The sequence below is a fragment of the Anoplopoma fimbria genome, chromosome 8, assembly GCF_027596085.1.
Source record: "Anoplopoma fimbria isolate UVic2021 breed Golden Eagle Sablefish chromosome 8, Afim_UVic_2022, whole genome shotgun sequence".
In the NCBI taxonomy this organism is placed as follows: Eukaryota; Metazoa; Chordata; class Actinopteri; order Perciformes; family Anoplopomatidae; genus Anoplopoma; species Anoplopoma fimbria.
The window spans coordinates 7,773,037-7,789,169 of NC_072456.1; the positions used below are offsets into that span (position 1 = coordinate 7,773,037).

General features: G+C 41.7%; 1 protein-coding gene across 1 annotated transcript in view; it reads right to left on the reverse strand.

The window, feature by feature from the left end:
* Nucleotides 1-16,133, reverse strand: part of nos1apa (nitric oxide synthase 1 (neuronal) adaptor protein a) — a 138,561-nt gene that overhangs the window by 122,036 nt on the left and 392 nt on the right. Inside the window, exon 2 of the mRNA XM_054603012.1 lies at nt 15,740-15,811. Coding sequence (XP_054458987.1) covers nt 15,740-15,811 — 72 coding nt within the window. The remainder of the gene's footprint in view (nt 1-15,739; nt 15,812-16,133) is intronic.

Consider the following 16,133-nt stretch of genomic DNA (forward strand, 5'->3'; position numbering starts at 1 on the left):
AACGCTAAACTAGAATCAATTAAGTGGCTTGCTCTCCTCTGAGCTGTAAATGAGACAATCAGCTAGATATACATCATCATCTCCTCTCTGGTCGCCCTCTGACACGGGAGGGGGGGAAACGCTCGTGAAGAGCAGACAGTGAGAAACCAGCATGACAGAGGCAAGTAGGTGGGCTCATACGTAGATTTATATCACCCTATCTCCAGGCCTTGGTCAAGCCCTACACCCCCGCCCGACCACTTGGCTCTGCTGCCTCGGGGCGATTGGTTGCCCCGTCGCTCAGAGGTCCCTGCGGCCGATCCACCCGGTCACAGCTTTTTTCTGTCCTGGCCCCTCAGTGGTGGAATGAACTCCCCACTGACGTCAGGACAGCAGAGTCACTGCCCATCTTTAGGCGCAGGCTGAAAACTCACCTCTTCATGAAGTACTACCCTGAGCCTTCCTCGTAGCACTTATTGCATTCGTATTAGTTTGCTGCACTTATTGTATTCGTTTATTGCACTTATCCTATTCGTATTAGTTTGTAGCACTTATTGTTTTCGTAGTAATTTGCTTAGCTTGTACAATTATTGTTTTCGTAGTAATTTGCTTCTGCACTATACTTTTGCTCTGGTTTATGCTTTTAGATGCTTGTTTAAGAAAGGAGATGCACTTATGACTAGTAGTTCTCTTGAATACCTATGTTGAATACACTTCCTGTAAGTCGCTTTGGATAAAAGCGTCTGCTAAATGACTGTAATGTAATGTAATGTAATATCAAACCAGGACCTATCGTCCATCATTACCTTGGAGATAGTGCTGCAAGGGACGATTATTTTTATTATCGGTGGATCTGACTGTTTCTTCCTTTTTTTTCTGATTAATCGAATAATGTTTAATTGATGACATGTCGACAAACAGTAAAAAAGGGGCTGAGCAAATTTTCCCAGAGTCCAAAGTGAGGACTTTAGAAAGCTTCTTTTATACGACCAACCGTCCAAAATCCAACGATATACAAAATACAATCCGCAAATCTTCACATTGTAGGAGATTTAGCCAGCAAAAGTTGGGCTTTTAAATTTGAGGAATCATTTAAACCCTTGATCAATTATTCAAATTGTTGTCAATTAATTAATCGAGTTAGAGTTTGAGCACTAAATGGTGTAATTAGCTTGTTTACCTTAGTATTCATTATATAACAAATAAAAACATGAGAAAAAAATTCTATTTACAGATTCTGAATAGTTTCCTCTTAATGGATGCATCAATACTTGACCATATTTTTGTTTCACTATTATACAGTGCATGTGGTTTTAATGGGCTTCTGCATGAATGACAAAAATACTGTTTTGGAAACAAACATTCCAAATGCCAGAGCAGTTGATTGCATAATTACATCTTAGTGCTGATATATGTCATTATGAATTATATAATTATAGAATTATAACTTCAAATCATAAATAAAACAGTTCAAGCTGTCATACATTAGATGTTTTCAAACCATATAATCATCTCAATATGTAAACGCTGTTGATCTGTGTTTGCATTGTTGACAGGTTTGCCAATTAACTGTGAAATAGACAGAGGAAAAAAAGGCAAGAAAAAATGTAAATGTTGTAGGGAACGGCAACACAGGATGGAGAAGTAAAGGTATACAAAAACAAACACTAGAATTGGAGAGAGAGAGAGAGAGCAGAAAACAAATGAGACAAAAGAGAGAAAGAAATAATAATGGAATGATGAGTGTTTGCGGGTTCGGAGGAGTTTATCCACACGGTGTCTGAGGGGAAAGCAGGGATGACAGCAGCAGCCTGCAGCTTTAATGAAAGTGTCTGTGAAGGGGCAAGGGTTTCATTAGAACCATATTGGAGGGCAACATCATTTCATCTTTTCGACCCACACACACACACACACACACACACACACACACACACACACACAGACACACACTGGAGAACTAACAATCTCTGTAACCCCCCCTCCCCTATCATCCCATTTCCTTGACTCTCTTTCATCTGTGCTGATCTAAAAGCCAGAGGAATCATTGAAGCAATGCCAGGCGGATGTGCTCCGATACTCTTCTCTGCTTGTTCAATTTATTTTTGTGCATAAAGAATCTGACAGCCCGTGCGACGGCAGTTACACCCGGAGGAAACCTTTCGCAGGAACTGGAACAAGTGAAGAATACAAGACAGCTGTCTCGCATTTAATGATATTATTGTTCACTGTCAAGCGCCGTTATTTCCTAAACTTCCCGTGGAAAGGAGACGCCAAGCTCCAAAACGTCTGTGACATGTTAAAAAGGATGAATGGAGGGGGTGATCATTATTTGGCAGACTTGAATTTGCCTCGGTGAAATGCAAAGGGAGTGGAGGAAGTTGGTTGGAGCGCTGAGATTTAGGCAAGGACGGGTGTGTGTGTGTGTGTGGGGGGGGCTTCATACAAGCAAGGTTAGGAGAGGTGTTTAGGTAGGCTGCTGGCAGCATTAAGATACAGCAGAGGGAAGGAGATAAGGACAGGAGGGCCGACTACAGGATTGAGACGCAGCCACGGAGAGGAGATAGGATGGTTAGGGACGGTTGCCGGGGCGAGATAACGCCGAGGCCTCTGAGCTGATAGATGAGGGCAGCTCCAAGGTCAGCCTGAGAGCGAGCATTACATTATCACTCAGCACTGTGCCGCTGAGTGTTTTCTCTCATAGACGTCCAAGGCCGTGAGTGTACAGCAATGAACGACCAGCATAGTATTGTATGCAAACCAGGCCTTTTTGTATGTGATTGGGGCATCTATCCACCAGGGTCCTGTTGTTACAAAGCAGCGGAACAGCCTCAACTCTAGAGGGGGGACGACCTCAACTAAAAAAACATTCACAATAAGTTACCAAGAGTAAATGAAATACATGAGATGAGTCCAAATACATACAGTATACTTCAAGTAGCAGTTTAGTGAAAGAGACGGAGGCCCTTATTGGCTCTTTAATGGTTTCAGCTTTTGGAAATTATAAGAGATAAAATAGGTATTTGTATGTGATGGACTAAAAATGTAATCACTTGGCTTCACCATATTTGGACTTGTTTTGAGTAGTTTTAGGTTTATTTGTAGGTTTTCCCGAGTTTTTTAAGAACCGGTTCTCGGCCTGTTAACTTGAACATGTGTTTTCATTTCCATTTGAAAGGGTAAATTAGCAACATCAGACATTTACCAATAAAGATGACATTTAACTGATTAATCCAATCTTTCAACGTAGGTCAGAAATGGTTACATGAACAACATAGGAAGTAAACGGTGCTCATTATTTTCTGTTATCACTCACCTAAAAAAGCTCCTTTCATAAAGGTAGAGAAACAAAATGTCCATACTTCTTTGAAGTAAAATGGCTATTTTCTTAATAGCTATTACTAGATTAGCATTTAAACTGCTGGAACAAATAGTCAACAGGAAATAAGGATACACTTTTTGATAATGGCAGCTTTCTTATTTTTATATCACTGCAAACCAAAGTCTTTGGGTTTTGGACTGTTGCAATGTGATTATATCTCCTTTGGGCCACTTTGGTGCCATTTGAGTTCATTAATTCATGTCCAACTTAGAAGAGGGCAGGCTAGCTAACTAATGAGTGCAACTTAAGTTAACAGGGAATGAAGCACATGCTCTGTGTGTCAAGAGGGGACGAGTCACTCTCGCTGCGAGCTGAGCTATGAGAACCATGCTAAGTATGCAGAGAAGGAACGCTGTCCAACAATGATCGAAACTACGGCGGGGGGGGGGGGGAGTAGAGGAGGCACAGGAGCATTATGAAGAGTAAAGGAAGGGCAAGATGAAGATATGGATGGGGGGTAGGAATGAAGAGGGAGGAAGGACTAAAGGAGAATGAAGAGAGAGAAAGGAACAACAAGCAAAGCCAGAAGAATACAAAAGGGGTGGAGTTAATGGGGGAAGGGGAGGAGAGTAAAGAGGTAGAAGAGCAAAAGAGGGAGAAGGAGGAGGACGGGGAGGGATTAGGGTGAAAAGAGTAGGTAGAAGCTGAAAGGTAGCAGGCAAGCAGTGGGAAGAGAAACCTAGGGAGGTAAGAGAAGTGAAAGATAAAAACAGAGAATGAGAGGATGCTGAAGAGGAGAAGGTAGGGTAGAAAAATTAGCCAGAGGGAGAACTTTGTTCCTGTAAATCACTTGATTTTCTGCCTGCTCCTGGAGTTCATAAATAGACCACTTTATAGTTGAATGCCTTGCAAATAATAAAGAGGCCGATGAAAAGTGGAGGGGAGTGGGAGAGGGGCACTGAGGATGAAAAACTGGATGTTGAAGCAATCCTGTGTGTGTGTGTGTGTGTGTGTGTGTGTGTGTGTGTGTGTGTGTGTGTGTGTGTGTGTGTGTGTGTGTGTGTGTGTGTGTGTGTGTGTGTGTGTGTGTTGGTTGGTCAGCAGTTTTTAGTCCGGCAGAACTGTTGATTGAGGTGTCCCTGTCCTGCCTTCAATATTGCCTTCTTAGATTAGCTGCAGGCATGGGCAAACGTTTGGGGCGAAGAACTACCGGGAAAAAAAAGCTGCAGCTCTTGATCCCGAACAAAGGATCGGTCTGGAGGTAATCTCCAACACCGGGTCAGGAAAGAGGAGAAAAGCAAGGGATCAAGGAGACCGACGGGTGCGAGAGTGACAGACAATCACACAGCTATCCAGACAGCAGTTAAACACCCGCCATTGAATGCCTGCACCCTCACACCTCAGCAGCGACACCGCAGGCTCATCTGGTCTGCCAGACAAGACACACAAACACCGACATGCCCCGCTTCTTTAGGCTACACCCACACTAATACGTTTGGTCTGTCCTCAGGGCGTTCCAGCACTGTTTTCCATCCATACTTACACGCCTGAAAATGAATATCACGACAGTTCACTGGGCAGGTGCCGGTGTAATCGGGAAGCTAAGTGGCTGCTTAGTTACAGAAAATACAACAGAGTATTATTGTACTCTTTAATTATGAAAAGTCGTGCTTGATACTTCAGATCTTCCTCTCTAATCTTCTTTGTTTTATTTTTCAAACTTAGCTGCAAGGCTGCAGGTCTTGCTCTATCTCTCTCTCACACACACTTTGAATTTACTTTAAGATGAACACTTGCAAGTCAAAGTTTTAATAGATTGTGGGTCAAGAAATTTGGTCATCAGACATCTGTCTTTTGTATCCTCTCGATTTGGTTTTGTGTATGTTCTCAAACTTGTGGTTCTGCTGGTTGGCTGGAAGTCCCTTTCGTACTGGAGAGCATTTATGCTTTTGTTCGCTTACCGTTTCTTTGTGAACAAGATAAGCATTGTCCATCAACCTCCTCAAAGCCGCAAACTTAGAGTGTGGATGCTAGGCGTTAACGTAGCAAAAATATGCATTTTAAAACGCAAGTGTGGTAGTAGTGTGAATGTAGCCTCAGACCACCGTGGTTACTGACAAGAGAGTTACAGGAAAAACTCTCCACTGTAGTTAAATTGGCGAAGGTGGTTGTTTTCATCAGCAATCAATGTATTAAGTATGTTTTCAATGAAATGATTAGGTGTGCAGTGTTGTCTTCCAAATGCTTGCTTTGTCTAATCTAAAAACACACAGATATTCATTTTACAGTGAAACAAAACAGAAAAAAGCCGCAAATGATGATATTTGACAAGCTGGAACCAGAAAGTGTTTGCTTTGCTTGATACAATATCACTCTTGTCTGAGCAAATAATCCAACCATTGTTTCAGATGAAAAAGTATGCAACTCGCTCAACACTTTCTACCTGGGATTCCAGTTTATCTTGTACTTTCCCATTGATTTCACATATCACAACATTCAACGGAAATTGTACTAATGGTCAAATGAAAATAAAAAGACCCGCGGTGAGACCTGATCACTTTCTTTCAATGTGATATCAGCTTTCAAATTCCTGCCACTGGTTTTTAGAATATTGGTGACATACTGAGCCAAATAGTTCACCTCCAATGCAATAGTGTTTCTTAAATCTGACAGCTGATGGACAACACAGTGATGTGACTGAAGTTGACCTTTCCCCTACTTCTGAAAGGTCTCCTCTCTGCCAGAAGCGGCATCATTTCCAAACTCACCGTCCCATGTTGATGCCGCAGGGCAACCATGTCAAAGTTGCGACCGGCTCAACATCAACCTCCAAATCTCCGAGATCACAACCGTCTCGCCTCCTGGCTCAGTGCACAACCTTAGACCCGATCCCCAACATCGACAGGAGAGAGTCAGGTGGTGCATGAGGCGATGCTTTTATTATCTGTGTGTGGCGGGGGGGGGGGACGACGACGGATGGACTCAAGAAGGAACGCTGGGAGGGAATCTTGCAGCACCGCTGTGCTATTACATTACATTATCTTGTCAGAGAAAGAGGATGAGCAAGCGATGCAGTGGGTTGTGAACAGCGGCGTCGGAGCGTTGGAGAAGTACAGGCAAAAACAGCGAGAGATGGAGGGAGGGAGGAATCAAAAGGAGGTAGAGATGTAATTGGAGTGCAGTTAATACTGCTGACAACTCAGTTTGCGGCTGTTTGCCTAGTTTGTCATTGCCAAAGCACCCTCATAGCTCGGAGGCTATGAGCATGGTGTGTGTGTGTGTGTTCTCCTCTAACAGGAGGATATCTTCATCATGCACTAACATTCAAACTCACTGGATTAATTCCCTGACTAGAACAGCCGGAATTATACTGAATAACTTTAAAGAGATACTAGATTTATGCTGTTTTAGAGGGAATCTATTAGAATGGTTAAATGCACTAAAGGTTTATGAGATTTACTGTCATTTATTGGCTTGTATATACTCTAAAGTTTGAAATTAATAAAAATAAAAAGGGACTAACTTTTGTGAGTTTATATAGCTATTTTATGTCTACAGCTGCATTATCAGCGGCGCAACTCTACGACCAGAAGCCAATGGAAGGACATGGTTCTTGGATATATATTCCAGGGTTATTTAATGTTCCCGGGATTAAAATGTTAATAATAATGCTGCGGGATGAGATATATTTCGGTGGCACGGCTGACGTTAATTATGAGATGGGAAGGATCAAATTAAGTCTGTGTATCCATTAGTTACGGCGGAGAACTGACGGATCTCCCCCCCCGTTTCTGAGCAAAGAACCTGTGAATCAGCCAAAGTTTCACCGGGCCTCTGATGAAGGGCAGCACAACGTGAACGGCTTAACAGATTGTTCCGGGGGAAAAGGACACAGCACCGGTGGGGAGTTTGAAAAGGGGGCCGGCACCGTCGACTGCTGCAGAATGGGGGATAAATTGAAAAGGTGCTGGAAAGTGGGGGGAAAAGGAGAGATGGAGGGCGAGATGAAGAGAATTTGCAAAGAGATTAAAACATAAAGCTCTGGTAGAGGGAGACCGGTCAGATGATTTCTGCTTGATTTACAGTCCTGGGCTTCACTTGGGAAAGAAGGCAGGATGGGTGTACATAATTCACACTCATTCTTGGAAAAGGAAAAGAGTAGCCTGACTGAATTTCCACCTTGTTTGTCTGACATTTCGGTGCCATTTTTAGTCGACCCTGTGGCTGTGTTGGCCAGCGTTCGTACATAACAGCATACATGAGGTTATTATAGCGATAAGGGGACTGAGCCTGAAGGCAGATCTACAGGTCAATCTACGGTCCAACCTCCGCCAATGGTCATGAGCTCTGGGTGGTGACAAAATTGGATCAGAGTTACAAGTTGCTGGATCGCACGGTGTCTGGACCAAAGGCAGGGTGAGGAGCTTGAACATCCACAGCGAGAACTTGGAGTACAACCAGCAATCTTTTACGTTGAAAAGGAGTCAGTGGAGGTGGTGCAGGCTCCTAGAGATGGAGGTATTCCAGGCAGGTATAGGTGGGAGGAGACCCCAGGGAAGGTCTGAGATAGCCTTGGGATCCCCCCAGAGAAGCTGAAAGGCGTGGCTGGGGATGGGACGGGCTCCCGTGCTTTGCCTACTGACACTACAATCCAGACCCAAATAAATTGGAATATAATGGACGGATGGATTTGACAAGTGAAAAGGCAATATATGGTTAAAAAACACTGATGGACACTTGGTTGCCATCAAATAACTTTTCCAATAATTGAATACGGTCTAAAGGCCAACAAACGGAATGTATTACTAATGCAACTCTTAACGTTCTCCTGTTAAAGCTATGTTAAAGCTATCTGATCTTTTGTAAAGTATTTTGGGGCATCTAATTTATTTATTAATGTGTCAACAGTAGAAGGTCAGTGCCTTCAACCCATGGGCCTGACAAAGTGTTTGACAAAAACATGATAAAAATGCGTCTAAAACATTACATTTGATTGACAACTTTTCAACTCTGACATCTGATTTCCTGCTGGGAACATTTTTCTTTACATGTCTTGGCTGCTTTTCAGTTCAACCAGTTTCCAAACGTTGCCTTTCAGATCCGCTGGCATGCCAAGTTTGCCTCCCGCGGTCTCCAGTTGAATAAATCGTTCGACTAAATCGACTTAATGTTTGTTATGCAAGCACACTTGTTCCATTAGCTATAAGCGATTGCCATGATACATCAAGTAATAAGCAGCAGATTCAGGGGAAGCCAAATGATAGAGGCCAGTTTTCAGGGTTTGATGTTTTTTTCCACTTTGACTCACTCTCTCTCTCTCTCAGGCTGTGAACATGCCATCTCTGAATAGACAGCTGGACCCCGTCAACCCAATTCACTCTCTGGTGAACAATAAAGCTAGTTAAGCATTAGCCGCCTTTTAAATACACTCAGCTTATGTGGCATTTGCAGCCTGCCTCTTCAAGCGCTTCACTGGCCAGCCAGTCGGCACAGGGAGAAAGTGGCAACTGTGTAGATAAACGCGACGCTGAACATGTGCTGAATAACACATAGACATGAGCTACACGACTATCCATCATGCTCAATTGAGCCACCGATCCAATCACCCCCAGTGCGGAAAATCAGCAGTTGAGGAGGAGCAGGAGCCAAGGGAGGAAGGGTAACTTTTTGACCTTTCAACTGTGACCTTAAGTAAGAACAACGGCCATGAACAAAATCTCTGAGCTAAGGGCAGAAAAGAGAAATAAAAAGGGTTTAAAGAGCACAAAGGGATGTTTGAAAATGTTCTTCAAAGATATCTATACATAAGATATTTATACATTTTTTTAAAAAGTAAATCATTTTTAACCACCTCTGAGCAGCAGGGAGGACAAACATTAAATGTTTGAGGGCGTCTTTCCACACACATGTCCCTCTATCACCATTTCCTGAATGCCTCAAGATAGTTTTATTTGCTGAGAAATAGCATTTCCATATTATGCTCATGTGCTAGACGAGCAGGATGCCGGAGACCGCAGGGTTTTCAATAGGCCCCTAGTCATCATCCACGTCTGAAAAAATGCGGTAATAATCACCTTTATGTCTAGCAGATGCTCCTGCTCTCTAGTTTCTACGGTGAGGTGCATCGCAAGAAGGTTTTAAAAGACCCGTTTGAAAAACTGAACGAGGCTGCAATGACTGAGCAGAGGGCAGTGAATGCAACACACCTGCTATGGAAGGAGACTTTGAAAACATAGAAACCAAACTAAATCCCCAAAATGTACATCCAAATCAGTTTATTTTCTAAATTCTTTACATATTGGATTTCCTCTGTTTGTCAATGATTTCAAAAAGTAGCCCACATCTGCTAAGGTATTTTCTAAGTAAAAAAACCTGCTTTTGTGACAAATATTTTGTGCAAGTTGTAACAGGAAGCTGATATCAAAGATCTGTATAGAGCTCACCTGTTTATGAGAGCAAAACAACTTTTTAAATCAACCAGTCCATCAACTACTGTTGCCATGGCGGATTAATCTTCCTGCGGTGGCGTCCAGCAGATGAGAATATTCACTAAAATGACGCTGCTACCAATTTCAGTTTCAAATCCAGATGAGACACAAGTTGAAGCACCCGATGACAAATGGCACACAGAAACCACTGCTGGATGGGGTCAGTGAAGAGGATTTAATTTAGGGAATGAATAACCTCTCCAATTTTGAGTGAAGGGCACCTTCATTCAAAGTATCATCCACTTAAAATAGAAGAGAGCTACATTAGTGGCTCTAGGACAAAGCTCTCCAGCAGTTTAGTGAGCTTCACACTCCTCCACCTGGAGACGCTCCATCTCATGGTGTATTATGTGATTAGGTGAACAGTGAGGGGTGCAGGTGACACGTTCACAGGCAGAAGCAGCAGGGATTGTTTCCTCTGACCTGACATTGGTTCTCTTCATTCCTGTGTGATTCGGCATCGTCTGTTACTCCGATGTGTTTAACACACAGAGCTGCTGCTGCTGCTCCGCTGTTGCCGTGGTGAGCGTGGACCGTACAGAGACATGTAGGGAGAATGCCAGCCAAGTTTCCATGCTCTTGATGAACTGGGATTGGCTGCGTTCCCATTTGGTTTGTGGCCACATGCGGCGTGACTATGGATATGTTGCACGTCAATTTCCTCAAAGATGCTTTTTTTTTTTTTCTTCTGCTGTAACTTTCCAGTGAGCTTTAGAGTATATTAGCTACCGTGCAACACATTATCACACCACAAAAACAAAAAAAAGAATGCATGTCCATTATGGGAAGAAAAAAAAACTTTAACCCAGAGTTCTAACTAATGTCCTTGGTGTGGTGAATACTGCTAAATGATGACAGAGCTGTGTGTGGATGAAATGCATTCAGCACAAAGTAAAGAATTAAAAAAAAAAAGCACTGCATTCAACAGCAGCTGACCGTAGAGAGTTTGGAGGTCTAAATGCAATACATCTCCGTCGAGATGCATGTTTCTTCATCCGGGAGGATTAATTGGACAGCTTCTTTTTTATCTCGCCAAGGTCAATCAAACTGCAGCAGGTTAACTGCAGCTGTCACTAATTAAAAAGGGATATATGTGAGACGGACGCCAAAATAATAAAAACACCACAACAGATGTCAACTTCACATTATCTACTAATGATTGTCGCTCTAACTTTATCATCATGGTCCATTTTTTCTTCATTTTGTGATTCCCTGTCATTCTCACATATTACTCACTGTTTCTATTTTAAAAACAAACCTTGTGTGGGTCTATAAATAAAATAAAATAAAACAGATGCCATTATACAATCCAGAAAAAGCGATTAGTCATGACAATGGAGTGATGGGAAATATGCTGAGACAGGTCTTAAATAAATACAGCCACCGCTACATTATGAGTGTAAATACAATGTAGGTGTGTGTTTCTTTCCGGGCAGTAGACAGAGCACAATATGTAAACCGTGTAATTACTGGGCGGTAATGGTATTGTCTCACCACAATTATTACCACTTGTTCATGTTAATGGTATGCTGTATTGATCTGTACAATGCAGGCACAATTTCGCAATAATTGAATTATTGTCATGATGAAACAGCCTCTGTATAAATATTTCATAACACATGCTTCTGAAACAATAATAAAATCGATCAATTTGCAAAAAAAATGAGGAGCTGAAAATTATGAATTTGATAAAGTACGTATGGTCGTGATAAAGTAGGTAATTATGTAGTTTCTTGAATCATTAAAAAAACAATATCAGTTACTTATTCTATCTATAAACCATGCGAATTTCAAGAGGTGTGTGTCAATATCCTAATAAGACCATTTCTGCACTCCAGATGTTACTACACTGTACAACTAATGAAACCCATTGATACGGGACATTTAAGTGTTGGGCTTTTATCCTCCACAGCAGTTAGATGGTGTTAAAGAGATGCTTGTTAGCCGCCGGGTGAACACACAAAAGGTTCTGGTCCACTCTGTTCAGTGTGGCAGCTGGAGAGATGTACAAAACATTTCTATTCCCCTCCTGTTCCCCACTCCAGCACCGCCGCCGCTGTGTGCTCCGTCTCTCCTCAGAGACATCTATAATCTTCTCATCCCATGCTGCTCAATCTTCCTTCTGTCGGTTAACCCAGCAAAAACAGATTAATGAGAAATGAATCCCTTTAATTGACTGTAAAGGTCTCCTCTCCTTTTAACCAGATAAGCTGCTACCAGACTCTGCCAGATAAAGAAAATACTTTTAATTTATGAGAGCCTTTATATTACACAGCATGTTCATCTCAGTGTGGACTTCAGCTGACAGCAAGATAAGATGTTCCCTCTATCTAAAGCTCATTTCATCCACGTCAGATGGGTTATATCCTTTCATAGTCAAAACAAGAACAACAGAGCTAGAGCTCAAATGATAAGTCCGTCAATTGATTAGTTACGAATCAAAAATGTTGTTTATTAATTCAACTTTACTGTAATTTATCATGCAGAAATGCCACACATTCACGTTTCAGCTTCAATCATTTGTCTAAAAATGTGATTTGCATTTTTCTCCATTATTCTGAAATTTCAAAGACTTAACTATAAGTTGGTGAAAAAACAAACAAGGCTATCAATAATAGAAAAAAGCCTGAGTTGCAGCTCTATACAGAAAAAAAAAACTTGATAAGATAGTAAAATAAACTTTTTCAGCAACACTTTATTCTGCTAGAAAGGGGGGTTACACAAAGTAAAGCTTGTATTGTTTTTCCATCTGGAATAAGCCAGTCAGAGACGGGTACTAATCGTTCCAGAAAAATATGCAAGACACAAATGTGTGTGTGTGTGTGTGTGTGTGTGTGTGTGTGTGTGTGTGTGTGCGCTTAAGCATGTACACATACGAACTAGACCAGTTCCTGTATCGCTGTTTCCTGCTTTGTCATATCATTACTTTGTTATCAACTACAGGTTTAAAGGTGAGTCATGCACACAACGAACAATGACACCATACATCAACTGGTTGCCCGGCAACCGGCATAGCTCTGACTGACTGTGCAAAAAGAGAAGACTGATAGAAATCTTGGAAAAGACTAAAAACTGTGAGGGGGGGGTGGGTGTAATCATTTTACCAAACTTTCTTTCAGAAACTCCACAGGGCATCAAAAGTTATATGAAAGTGCAAAGTAGAAACAAGACGAGTCTGTCCTTGCTTCATTGTTCCTTGGAGTGCTTTGAAAATGGACAGCCAAGATGCAGCCAAAAGCGGTGTCAGGGCTGACTTTGCCAAACGTGAAGCAGTTTTTTTAAACAACCCTTTCTGTTGCTATAGCCACTGCTGGACGAAATAACTCTGAATGAACACCTTTTCTGAATCATAAAGTTTAAACCCATTTCTTGTAGCGACTAACAAGTGTGCTGATGTGTGGAAAGGCTTTTTAAATCTTTCTATTCACTATTGCAGAAAAAGAAAAAACCTCATGTTTCCCTATGTATAATCAACAGTGTCATTGTTTTGATGTACCTGTATATTCCTGCTCATTCAACAATAAAAGCCTCTGTTCTATGCCCTAACTGTGCTTTGTCAGCAAACACTTCCCAAGCACTTTCTGGAGCTACTTCACAGTAAAAGCATCCAGCAGTTCAGGGTTAAATACCCAACTCAAATAGGACCACATAGAGGATTCTGAAGCTGTAAAAAATGTAATCATGGTGACACAGCAGTACTGGAGCGATTCTGATGTCCTTAGTCGTAGTCATAATGCCACAGAAAGGGCTGGTTCTGTGTGTCAAATTCAAGTATAATTCAGGCGGCAACCCGCAGGTCTGAAAAGTGAAGCCAATGCAGAAGTGCCTTAAAGTTGCATTCTTTAAATGGCCATTAGGGCTCAAAAAACAAGATGGCAACAGCCTAAATGCCAAACTCGAGGCTTCAAAAACTACGTTTCCCAATGGATGACATCATGGTGACGATGTCCACTTCTTAAATACAGTCTATGGTATAAATTAATTAGCATTCACATTGTGTGATATGAGTGTCATTTTTGCTTATTTCTTTACCTTTTTACCAAGAATAATCACAAGATACTTTATAACATAAATACACTGTGCAATATAATAGTTATTCTGTCTGTACATATAATATTTTAGTTATTATGGATTTTTTTTTTTTTTTTACTTTTTGTTCACTTATTTAATATTCTTTACTGTTTTTACTGCTTATTTATTTATAATACTTGTTTTTGATCTTGTTTTGCACTTTACCCTATGCTGCTGTAAATCCTGTAAATTTCCCCGCTGCGGGACTAATAAAGGATTATTTTATCTTATCTCTTATCTTAGATGCCATAAAATAATAAAAGGTGGTTTCTGCTTTTAACATGTAAAACAGCTACTTCATTCTTGTCAAACAATTCAATCAATTTTCATTCGCCATAACAAGTATACGCACCTCGTTAAGGTTTGACTTTCTCTTTTCTTAATCAACACTGAATTAAGGTTGCATTTGCTTACTTACTACCCGAGTCAAATAAATCCTTTGAGTGCTACTCGGATCGTCCCATGCTTTCCAGTGTGACCTCTCTTCCAAGCTGGATACCTGTGGTTTCCCTCCATTGTGTTGTCAAGCCAGTGTCGAACCATTTTCACACTGGAGGAGCCAAACCAAAGCCTGTTTTCCTGCCAACTACAACAGCTGCCATGGTAGCACACTGGGAGGTCCACTTTATAGGAACGGGTCACTCCTCCCGCAAAGGGCAATAAGAACATTTTGCACCTTATGCTCAACGGTTAGCACACATGTATCGGAGAGAGGCTGTCCCGCTGGAACTAACTTCCAACACATAGCAATATGCAGACTGCATCCTGACTTTGTCACTAACTTACAGTCAATTTAATAGAAAACAGCAGTTATCTGAAATAAAATGTCATGACAAGTGACCCCTTTTTAACCCTTATGTTATTCAGTATTTTTGCTCCCAAAGTTTTGCTCCCAAATTATTAAGTAATGAACAATGCGTGTGCAAGGTATGCCTGTGTAGCTGTGTGTGTGTGTGTGTGTGTGTGTGTGTGTGTGTGTGTGTGTGTGTGTGTGTGTAGGGTTTGGAAGGTATCATCGATTAACCACAGCGCATCTACCAGTTCATCACCATAATCCTCAAATACCCCTACACCAACAGCCCAACCTATATTAGGTTGCTAAGCCAACTGCTGCCAAGCTGACAGACACACTGATTAAGATAAGTCTTCTTTCTGGAGCCGAAAAAGCTGTAAATCTTAGGTTTACACAGCAGAAAGGGGGAGAGAGAGAGAGGAGAGAGAGAGAGAGAGAGAGGGGAGGGGAGATCACACTCCAGTGCATTGCTTCAAAGGAAACTTCACAACAGTGATGGAGCACATGGGGGACCGAACCTCCCGCCAGACCGGCCAAGCTCGGGACCGTACAAAGTATGCACGCTTAAATGCCATGGTGCTTTCATAACCAGCCTTTATGCCAGCTATGTCTGAATGATAACAGTGTGGTTCATGTGTACAATCATCTGTTTCACACCACTTTATGAGTCATTCTGGTGATTTGTTGTGCCATTCTCTGGGGATTCAGTGGTAAGGGTCACCAAGTAGGCATTCGTGCATTTAGCATACAATATTGTATTCCATAATGAAGTTATCTCTATCAGGGCAAGTGGGCACAATTGGCCCAAAAGCAACCATTACACTTTTACAAATGTTTTTACATTTCTCCACAAGCACTTCAGTCATATTTAACCATATAACTAACAGTAAACCAATTCAAAAAGTTGACCCTCTCCTGATAAAAAAAAGTTGCTGTAAAGTCAACCATACATAATGTAAATATACTCCAGTGGACCACGGTTCATTATTGAGCACCCACGTTGTATTCTACCAAATATGCCAATTAGTCGTAAAAAAAATCGAGGATGTCGGGAAAAAAATGCAAGATTTTGTCAAGATTCCCACTCACCCGAATCCTTCTCATCGCAGCCACGATCTCCACTCGGCTGCTCGGCCGCGTCACATCCAGACTGCCGATGTACTGTTGTAGGGAAGGTGAAATATGACAGGTACACCATGTTAACGACACCAAAGCTGACAGTCACTTGTTTTTATATCTGTTAACGATACTGAAACAGTTTACGTGTCCGCTTGAGGTAATGATTAACTTAAGTTAACTTAACCTAAGTCTCTACAACTAGCCTTCGCTTCAAACTTTACTGAATAACAAGCCAGCCGAATGTCTCAGCATTTGATTTCATGTTTAGCTTGACCACAGTTAACAATAAGCATACATCCACAGTGTCGTCTGTTTACAAAGGTTGGCACGCGGAAAAAAAAAAAACCATTATCTCACACTACAT